General features: G+C 36.0%; 1 protein-coding gene across 1 annotated transcript; it reads right to left on the bottom strand.

The window, feature by feature from the left end:
- Positions 1-10348: 10348 nt before the first annotated feature.
- On the bottom strand, positions 10349-11218 carry LOC142170386 (uncharacterized). The gene is made up of 2 exons (XM_075232285.1): positions 10706-11218; positions 10349-10624 (listed from the first exon to the last, which is right to left on the bottom strand). The coding sequence occupies exons 1-2, from the start codon at positions 11216-11218 to the stop codon at positions 10349-10351; spliced, it is 789 nt and encodes a 262-aa protein (XP_075088386.1).
- Positions 11219-11436: the final 218 nt, after the last annotated feature.

Raw genomic sequence — 11436 nt, 5'->3', positions numbered from 1 at the left:
TGATGCACCTATACAGTCAGGGGAGTTTCCACATGCTTGCAACAAAGACATGTGTCATTCCGGCTTCTCCTTAAGGCTTCCCTTTATTTATCGTTTTTTTATTTTTTTATTTTTTTATTTTATTATTTCCTATTATTATTGTTTTCATTATTTGCAGTTAAAAATGTGACCGGATCCGATGAGGATTGCCTACGTATCACGATGCCGCGTGAATCAGATCTTGCGTAGTTCGGGAATCGAAAATGGAGTAACTAAACTAAACCTTTTTTTTTTGAATTTTTGAAAGAAATGCTTTAAAAGAAGAAAGAATTTTTTATGTTTATTTTGATTTTTGTTTTATTTTTTAAAGAAAGACTTCTAAAAATTTATTTGCTTTTGACTTGAACTTTGGAAATGTTTTTTTTTAAACAAAAAAGAAAATGTGTTTGGTTGATTTTTTTCATTTGTTTCACCTTTTTCTACGGAAGAAAGAATATATATTTTTTGATTTATGATGTTGCCTCTTAAATTTTTGAAAGAGGGACTTTTAAGAAAATGATGTGGAATTTCTGAGTTTTTATTTATTTACAAAAGCACTTCTAAAGAAAAGCCCTAATATTTTTGGAATTCAATTTTTCAAATATTTTTTTTATGGACATTTACAAAAGAAAGACTAAAAAGAAAAGAGTATTTTTTGGATTTTTGTTGCTGATTTTAATTCTTATTTCATTTTTTCGTATGAAAGACTTTAGAAATAAGGAAACTATATTTTTTTATTTGAGTTTAAAGAAAACTTCTATATTATTTTTTATTTCTTTTTTGCATTTTCTAAGGAAAGATTTATAAAGAAGGAACTAAAGGAAAATATTTTTGGATTTTTTTTAAAATTGGGGTCGGAACCGATGAGGTTTGCCTACGTATCTCACATCCGGTGAGAATCAGACCCGCGTAGTTCGGTCCGATCAGGCGTAGAGTAAATAAACTAAACCCCTTCTGACTACAATCTTTTAAAGAAAAGAAGAAAAAAATATTTTTCTGGATTTTTATATATTTTTTTTTTTGAAAAAAAAGACTTAGGAAATATTTATGAATTTTAAACTTCTTTTAACTCTTTTTTTTTTTTTGGAAATTTTCGAAAATCTTTTAAATAGATACTACAGATGAAACAATATTTTTTGAGTTTTGAATTTTCTACTTTTTTTTTTTAAATAAATACCCCTTTTCTTTTTCTTTTTTTTTGATTTTGAAAGTGATTAAAAGGAAATTTTTTATATGTTTTTTTTTAATAAATCAAACTAGAAGACAAATTTTGTTTTCATTTTTCCTTTTTTTTTTTAAAGAAAATTCCGGCGAGGTTTTGATACTACTTGTACATTTGTTTTATTTTTCCAAAAATAAATAAATAAGTAATTATCTCCCTACGCTGCTATTTTCTTTTTCCCCTTTTTTTTGAATTTTTTTTTAGAAACCGGTCAGCATGCAGATCTGAAGCAAATAAATGCTCCAACAAACGGGATGCAGCAGGATGGTCTTTTCATTTCAGGTTGCCTGTCCTAGACGGACCCAACCCCTGTGTTGAGTCCCCTACGTCAAATGCAACATGATGCAAATAATCGTTCATACTAGGGATCCAGCATGAGGTTTCGTTATGCTAGGTTTATAACCTGGGTATATGTTTTAGACTGTGTACCCGAGCGGACAACTCGAGTCGAGGAGGGGGCTACGTACCGGGGACCCGCGAGATCGTCCGGCTTTGTAACTTGTCCGGCCTCTTTCTTATTTAAGGTATTGACACTAACAGAATGGGGAGTCTCGACCAGCGAGCTTCTCCCCGGAGGTAAGAAGAGAAGGGTTTCGACACAGTTTATATACAGTTCAGATGATATCAAAGCGGTAAAAGACAACATTTAGCACGTTATGCCAAAAACATGTAATAAAGATCAGATAATAAAGCCAAATATAACAATTATTCTAAGCTCGAATTCTTGAACCCTGAACCAAAGGTTCTGGGTTCGAACTTCCCCAGCAGAGTCGCCAGAGCTGTCACACCTCCTTTTTGCGCGCCCGCCCCGAAGGGTTGAATGCGCGAGGGAGTTTTTCCAATTTAAGTGACAATATTCGAAATGGGATTATTTATTTAATTCAGAGTCGCCACTTGGGAAAGGTTTGGCTTTTGGTGTCCCAAGTCACCGGTTTGTCTTGAATCCCAAATCGAGGAAAATATTTGACTTTCCAAATGAAGTTTGCGAACCAGAAATTCTAAGTAAGGAATTCTGTTGACCCGAGGGGAGGTGTTAGGCACCCTCGAGTCCCGTGGTTCTAGCACGGTCGCTTAAATTGTTATAATGGCTAGATATCTGGTTTAATACATGTTATTACTTTATGTGCTTTCATTAAGTTTAAAACCGCTTTTATTATTATTTATTTTTTATGGAATTGCAACGTCGTGAAAATGCGTTTCGAACCACGTCACAATCAATGCGCCCGTGGTTGTTAATATATTCCGACTCCGTTGAGATTTGGATCTGGGTCACATAAATGTGCACCCGAATTTAAGAAGGTAAGATTATTAAAATGCGCGCCTGAAGCAATTATCGTATTATTATTTCTGGGTAAGGCCGTGGAATTTTGCTAAACGGCTCATCCCGAAATCTAAGTAATTTTAATTAAACATTTATCGAGGGCCCCGCAATTTGTGCGTTTTATGGGGCGAGGCTCATCTCATTTATTTTATCAGGATAATCTTAAAGTGCCTACATTTTCTATTAAAATTGTCTCCAAAAATGAAAGAGAAAAGGTCTTAATTTATTTACATGCTTGAGTTGTTGTAGTTGAGTTTCGAATATGATTCGTAAATTCTGAAAAATGATACAAGCAAGGCAGTCCGTTGCCAATACGGGCACAGGCCCAACGTATATGGCATTAAACTAAACCTGGGCTTCACGTATTACTACCTAATTACATTATACTAGGCATGTTCTCAGTTTGTCAAATTAAAAAAAAACTTGGCAATCTAATTTTAATCCTAAAACATTTACATGCTGGAATTAAACAATATTATTTAACTAAACAATTTTCTTACAAGTTCCGAAATGGTCTATTCGTTTGATTTTTAACTTAGACAGAGTTACTACACCATTTATTTATTTTTAAGCAATATATAGATAGTTCATCCGTTAAGCTATCGTTGGATGTTCCACTATATATACATTAAATAGCTACATGATTCCGATTTTTGTAAGCTAAATAATTTATATATACAAATAAAATTAAGAATATAATTCAAAATAAATTTAGAACTTCAATTCTTCATTTTTCGTATTCATGCTTCCTGTTTCAGTTTACAATAATCAGCGTGTCAGTTGTGTACCTGATATTGGAAGCAAAAGAAAAGTGAGAGATCAACAGAAATTCAGTAGCATACAACAACAGCAATCCCAGCAACTAGTAACAACCAGCGACGAGAAACTTAGTGACAGATTTTAAAATCAAAACAAAATCCAGAAACAACAACAACCAACGGAAGAAGCAAAGGGAAACTTTTCAGATTTTTTGAAAGACTAGTTAGTGTTAAACCCTTAATTTCTCAATCCGTATCTCAGAATATTTGGATTGTATACCAGGTGTATATTCTTCTTCTTTTGAATTTCCAGAATGTTTTTCTTTTTGTTTTTCTAAAGTCTTAGTATATTTTTTTTTCGGAATTTCCTCTCTTAAATTTTTCTTCCTCTATTCTTTTTTCTCTCTATCTCTGTCTGTCTGTCCTTTTTTTTTGATTTCAAGACCTCTCTCTATATATATCCTTCAATCCATAAATCTTTTAATCAATTAAAATCAACCCATTTTCTCTACCAAACCCATTATCTTCCCACTCATCCCCATTACATTAAATAAACATATCACACCACCCCATTATATTTTGTCCCCCATGCCTAACATAAAATAATGCAAGATTCCCCCCACTAAATTTTGTCTTGTCCCCCCTTTATATTAAATAACCATATCACAACCCACCCCATTTTATTTTGTCCCCCATGCTTCATATAAACAATTACAAAATGTACAATTCCTAAACTACCCCTCCGATCCTATTGCAAATTACTATTTTACCCCCGAAAGTACTATAAATTACCAAACTACCCATCAGCTATAACACATCAATTAATCAAACTTAACCAAAATATAGACAATATGATTAATTTCTAACAATGTTCAAACAACAAATTTCATGAACATGATTTCTTCAACATTTCAACAACAAATCACATGAACATGAATTGAACAACAAAGAACAACTAAAATTTGATTGAACAATATTTTAGCAACAAGCAATTCTATTTTCGGATTCAACAACAACAACAAACAAGTATATTTAGATTTCTAAATTCAATAATATTGAACTTAAAATCAACTACTCTAACAACATTACAACAAACAATTCCTATATTAAACTTAAACAAGATTATGAGACAAATTCAAGAAATAATCATAAATGATAAACAAGAAATCAAACTATACAAATTTCGGATTCAAGATCAACCAAACAAAGTATGAACATGAACGAAAATATTCAATAACAATAACAAACAAACTTTGTTCAAACTTCGAATTAAACTTAAACAAAACAAATAAATATATTCAAATCACTAATCTTCAAATAATCAACTAATCTTTCTTAAATTAAATCCAACAAAACTTATAACAAAAATACATGATCCAAAAATTAAAACCAAAACATAACTTCGCATTAAATTACTACATTAAAAACGAACTTCAAACAAGATGAACACGAACTAAATCTATATTAACAACCAACAACGGATTTGAACGATTTAAACTAATACCTTTCTATATTAAAACTAAATCCTCTTAAAATTAATAGAATAAACTGAAAAATAATTAAATTGAATCTTCCACTTAAATCTAACAACAATATAATTAAACTAACAATAAATAATAAAAATAAAGCAAACTTATACTAATTCCAAATCTGAAAATATCAAACAAATTATGGACGAAATAAAACTTAGAACAACTAACCGTAAATGACCAACGACGAACATCGAACGAACTCTAAATGAAACCAATGAAACTTGGGACATAAACGGACTTGAAGACGTCGAAGCAACAAGCACCAGTCGAGGTGAAAGATGAAGAAGAACGCAGCAACATAAAACAGTAGCGGCAACATGGAGATGAAGAAGTGGCGGGCAGCAGCATGGCGGAGTTGAAGAAGCCAATGACGCAGCAGTAGCAGCACGAGCAACAGTGACACAGAGCAGCAGTGAACAACACGTCGGAGTAGCAGCAGCGACGCAGCAGCGGCAGTAGCAACGGCGACGCAGTGGCAGCAACAGTGGCGACGCAGTGGCAGCAGCAGCGTCGACGCAGTGGCAGTAGCAGCAGCGACGCAGTGGCAGCAGCAGCAGCGAAGCAGAAATAGTGGAGGAGCAACCATGGCAGACGCAGCAGCAGTAGAAGAAACAACGACGCAATAAAAAAGAAGGAGAAGAAGATTCGCAGCCATGGGAGCTTGGCGAGCTCGTCGATGGCGGATGCTATTTGACGATGAAGATGAAGCTTGGAATGAAGAAAGCTGAAGAAGGGGCAGCCATGGATGGAGATCATTTGGAGCTTGAAGAAGAAGAAAGAAAATGAGGGGGGGTGGCGGATGGTTAGTGTTAGGGTTTTCCTGTTTTTTTTTTATTTTTTGTTTTGTTTTTGTTTTGTAAAAAAATGAAAGACAAAGGGGGTTTGGGTCTTTTGGGTTATGGACTGGGTCGACCCAGTTCGAAATGGACTGGGTCGTAGGGAAGATTGGGCCATTTTTGGGCCTATGACTTGAAATCGAAGAAGAGGCCCAATTCCGACTTTCTTTATATTTTCGCTCTCTTTCTTCTTTTATTTCTCTAAAACTAAATTATAAAAATACTTAAACTATTATTAAGAATTAAATTAAGTTATAAAAGCGCAAATTAACTCCCAATAATAATTAACGCACAATTAAGTAATAATTAAGCATAAAATTGTATATTTGGACATTAAATGCTAAAAATGCAAACGATGCCTATTTTTGTAATTTTTAATTTTTGTAAAACAAATTTAATTACTAACAATTGTAGAATTAAATCCTACATGCAAAATGCGACATATTTTTGTATTTTTTATTAATTTAGCAAATAAACACGCATAGACAAATACAAATAATTATTCAAAATATCACAAAATATCACAAAATTGCACACCAAAGAAAAATCATTTTATTTTTGAATTTTTTGGGAGTAATTCTCATATTGGGCAAAAATCACGTGCTTACAATAATCAAATAGGCTCTCAGCCTCATATCAACAAGCCACCTCGTGGCGTACAAATCTCAGGCGCGGCCTCATAATCATAATCAGTGTTTCCTCACAACATATGCCCTCACGGCCTTACTCAATCAGAATCTCACAAGCCACTCGGGCAACAGTAAAATATGATGCTCAGCCCAATATATTATTTTAAGTGTTAAAGCAGAGTAAACATGGCTGAATTATGAAAATAATAGAATATAGCATGACTGAGTACAAGTATAAAGTCAGAACAGTGAGAAAATATCAGTAAAATCCCCTAAGGATCCAAATAGTTGGCACGAGGCCCAAATATGGCATTCAACCCAAAACATGATGATAGCAAATAGTTTTCAATCAAATACGCGATAAAACAGTCATTCAGGATGGACTAAGTCACAATCCCCAACGGTGCACGACCCCATGCGCTCGTCATCTAGCATGTGTGTCACCTCAATATAGCACCACGCTATTCACTCCGGGGTTTCATACCCTCAGGACAATATTTAAAATCATTACTCACCTCGATCCGGTCCAAACTCTATCCCGCGACGCCTTTGCCCATCGAACCGGCCTCAACTCACGTCGAATCTATCCAAAATCAGAATCACAACGTCAATATATGCTAAGGGAACGAAGCCCATGCGAAAATAATCAGTTTACAACATCAATCCCGAAATTAACCAAAACCCGACCCCCGGGATCACATCTGAGAATTCGATAAAATTTACATCAATAGATTCCTTATCTCCACACGAGTTCATACATATCAAAAGTCCCAAAATCCGACCACAAATGGCCCCTCAAATCCTCAAGTCAAGGTCTCCAATACCAAGCCCTAATCCTTAAATTTTCTCCCTTAATTTTTACTAATACCATAATTAAACAATGAAAAAATGATCATGAACTCAAGTACTGAAACTTAGGGAACTTACCTAACTGATATTCCTCGAGTTCCCCTTGAAATTCACTATCTTAGCTCACTTCCCGTCTTCAAAAATGGATAACTTAACAAAAATTCGCGAAGGAAGCCTTATATATTTTCTGACTCAGGTCTTTCGCACCTGCGGTCCCTTTCTCCGCTTCTGCGCAACCGCTTCTGCGGTTAATCTACCTCTTCTGCAGCTTTCACTTAAATCCCATTTTCTGCATCTGCGATGAAATTCCTGCACCTGCGCTATCGCAGGTGCGCTTCCTTAGCCGCTTCTGCGATCCCAGCCCCACATGGCCAATTCCACATCTACGACCAACTGGACGCTTTTGCGAGCCCGCACCTGTGGTCCTCTAGCTGCAGGTGCGGTTATGACAGCAATAGAACATCTTGAGCTGCCAAAACCAAACTCAAATCTTCCGTCAATCATCCGAAATCACTCCGAAGCCCCCCGAGACCTCAACCAATAGCACACGCAAGTCACATACCACTATCCAAACTTGTACCAATCTTCAAATCTCCTCAACCAACATCAAATCAACCAAAACACATCGGATTCAAGCCTAAGTCTCCAAAATCTTCCAAATTCCGCTTTTGATCAAAACGTCTACCAAACCACGTCCGAATGACCTGAAAGTTTGCACACATATTCCAAAAGACACACCGGACCTGCTGCGACTCCCGGAATTCCATTCCGACCAATATATCAAAATCTCACCTATCAACCGAAAAACGTCAAACTTCCAATTTCGCCACCTCAAGCCTAAACCTTCCACGGACCTCTAAAACACATTCCAATCGCGCTCCTAAGTCCCAAATCACCTAACGGAGCTGACCAAATCATAAAAATTTCGATCCGAGATCATATACCAACAAGTCAAATCTTTTAAATCTTAAGCTTCAAACTAAGAACTATTTCTTAAAATTCATTTCGGTTACCCCGAAACCAAAACCGACGATTTACATAAGCCATAATACATCACGCAGCTCTAGTCATGCTCGAGAACTAGCAAGTGAAGTACAAAAGCTCAAAACGACCGGTCGGGTCGTTACAATAGGCTTCTATGCGGCTGTACTAAGTTCGCGGCGCTTGCTTAAGCCCATAAAGTAACCTTTTTAACTTATATACTTTCTGTTCATTTTTCCTCTACACATAACCACAAGGTTGTTCCACAAAAATATTTTCATGCAATTCTCCATGTAAAAATGCAGACTTTACATCTAGCTGGTACAGAGGCCATCCTCATAGAGCTGCAAGCGCAATTAGAAATTGAATTGTCTCCATACACGCCACAGGTGCAAATACTTCTGTATAGTCTACTCTATGTTGTTGGGCATACCCCTTCACGACAAGCCTAGCCTTGTATTTATTTACTTCTCCATTTTCATCAAATTTAGTTTTATAAACCCATTTAACTCCAATTTTTTCCCTCTTTCAGGCATATCTATTAATTCCCATGTACCTTTTTTTCTATTGCTTCCATCTCGACATCCATGGCATTCTGCCACTTTTACTCTTCACGACATCTTCAAAGTAAATAGGATCAGTATTAGTGGCCGCAAACATAACCATATCACTTTCTTCTTCTGAGATGCGTTGCGGGTTTTATAGTCTTGCATCCAAACCGGTGGTAGCCTAGCCCTATGTAGTATCTAAGTAGAGGATTGATGGTCTGAAGGCAAAAGGTCAGAGGAAGGTAGTATTTCCTCTGTTTCTTCCGAACCAGGTTCATTATCTTCCCCTAATCTCGGCTATAGGGACTGGTTGAGCTACTTCCTCTTCACGTTCATCCCATTCCAAGTCACACATAATTGCTTTTTCATGCTTGTTATCCCAATGCCAACTCCTGTCTTCTTCAAACATGACATCCCTACTTATAATGATCCTTTGTGAAATTGGATCATAAAGTTTATAAGCTTTTGATTGCTCACAGACTCCCAACAATATATAACACAAACTCTTATCATCTAGCTTTGATCTAGTATTATCAGACACATGAATATGAGAAAGACAACCAAAAACTCTAAAGTACTCAATTGAGGGATTGTATCCACTCCATGCTTCCTCTAGAGTCTTATTTTTTTACTGCCAATGTCGGACTCCGATTCAATACATAGACTGTCCAATTGACTGCTTCAGGCCAAAATGTCTTGGGAAGTTTCTTCTCTAATAACATGCTACGGACCATATTCATAATAATTATATTCTTTCGCTCTGTGACCTCATTTTGTTGCGGCATGTATGGAATTGTCAATTGTCTCTATTCTATTCTCATCACAAAAGCTAGAGAATTCTTGTGAAGTGAATTCTCCTCCCTGATCTGTACGAGAGTCTCTAATAAAAGAATCCATCTTTTTTTCAACATGAATCTTAAATCTTTTGAAAATAGCAAAGGCTTCAGACTTCTCAGTCAAAAAATAAACCCATAATTTTCTGCTAAAATCATCAATGAATCTGAGCAGATACCTCTTTTTGCTATTATATATAGGCTTGATCGGACCACATATATCAGCGTATATTAGCTTTAGAACTTGTGAAGCTCTTCAATTTCTCTTCTTTGGAAATGGATCACGTTATTGCTTTCCCACCAAACAGTCTTTGCATAGTTTCAAAGGAGTTTTGAGTTGCGGCAAACCATGCACCATGCCTTTTTGCTAAAGAATCTGTAAGCCTTTAATGCTTAAGTGCCCATACCAACAATGACAAAGTTGCACTACATTTTCTGTAATTCTATTGAAGCAAGCAGATGCTATAGGTCGAGATACAACATGCACGACAAACATCCTATTTGAAGTCATTTGTGTCTCCATAATTAAGCCTTTGTCAGGATGGTACACCTTACATTGACCGCGTTGAAACAAAACATCAAGCCCCTTTTCGTGTAACTGTCTAATACTCAATAGTTTATTTTTCAGTTCTGGTACATAAAACACACTTGTGATAACATGTGTTGTTTCATTCACCTGAAGCCTTATATTTCCCTTTCCTATTATACTTAATCTTAAATTGTTACCCAACTTCACTGAATCTCTAAAACATCCATCAAAATCGAAAAAGTATTCCTTCTTTCCGCACATATGATTACTGCATGCATCCTGAGTCAAGAAACTATGTGGCTTCATTGTTATCATCACCTGAATCAACATACGCCATCAACAACATCTCTCCTTGGGTTTCTGCATAATTGGTCACTTTTTCCTTTTGTGGACACTCCCATTGAAAATGTCCTAGCTTGTGATAGTTGTAACACTCCACTGTAGCTTTGTCAAATCTTCCTCTTCCCTTTTCACGACCTCCCCTTCCAAAGCCTTGACCCCTTCCACCAGATTGTTCTCCATGAGCAATCTTTAAGGCTTGTTCATCCGCAACTATAGAGCTCATGCACTATTCATGCATAAGCAGATTGCTTTGCAACTCATCAATAGTTATCGTGCTTGTATCCGTGGATTCCTCAATAGAACATACAACATAATTGAACTTGGGAGTCATGGATCTCAAGATATTTTCCACGACCCCTGCATCTCCTTTGTCTTCACCATTTGTTTTTAACTTGTTAGCAATGGTGAGAGTTCGAGCAAAAAATTCATTCACGATTTCTCCTACCTTCATGTGCAGAATTTTAAACTCTTTGCGAAGAGATTGTAATTGTTCTCTCTTAACTCGTGTATTACCCTGATATTTTTGCTTCATAGAATCCCATATATCCTTTGCAGTCTCCTTTTTCAGAATTGTTTCTAACACTGAACGATCTAATGCTTGAAACAGAAAGTTTTTTGGTTTCAAGTCTTTCAATCTTTGATCATCAATGTTCTTCTTCTGTGCATCAGTCATACCTTCTGTTGCTGCAGGAATCCCATCCTCCACAAGGCCCCAATATTCCTTCGATGGTAGAAAATTCTCCATAAGCATCATCCAATGATCATAGTGCCTATCAAACAACGGTACTACCGGTTGGACAAAGGAACTCTCTGTTATCATATTTGGATTGCCAAACACTTAGAAGACTGCGACTTCTAATGCCGTGATAGGGCTTTGATACCAAATGTTGAAAACCAAAGAAAACTTATGCAAAGAGAAGAAATATGAAGGAAGAACTCAATAATTTTATTGAAACGAATATGGCTATATATAGCCCTACATAACCGACATCTAAAGCTAAAACTATGTTTCCTAGAGTGTAACAAATTCTAATAATG

The sequence above is a fragment of the Nicotiana tabacum genome, chromosome 16 (genome assembly GCF_000715075.1).
Source record: "Nicotiana tabacum cultivar K326 chromosome 16, ASM71507v2, whole genome shotgun sequence".
NCBI classification, from domain to species: Eukaryota; Viridiplantae; Streptophyta; class Magnoliopsida; order Solanales; family Solanaceae; genus Nicotiana; species Nicotiana tabacum.
This window is presented reverse-complemented; position numbering and strand designations above follow the sequence as displayed.

Excerpts from the sequence above, each read along its gene's own strand:
- LOC142170386 (XM_075232285.1), bottom strand. The coding sequence starts at position 11,218 with ATGATAACAGAGAGTTCCTTTGTCCAACCGGTAGTACCGTTGTTTGAT. Across the intron at positions 10,625-10,705 it reads CTCCCAAGTTCAATTATGTT|TGCATGAGCTCTATAGTTGC; the intron begins GTATGTTCTATT and ends ATGCATGAATAG.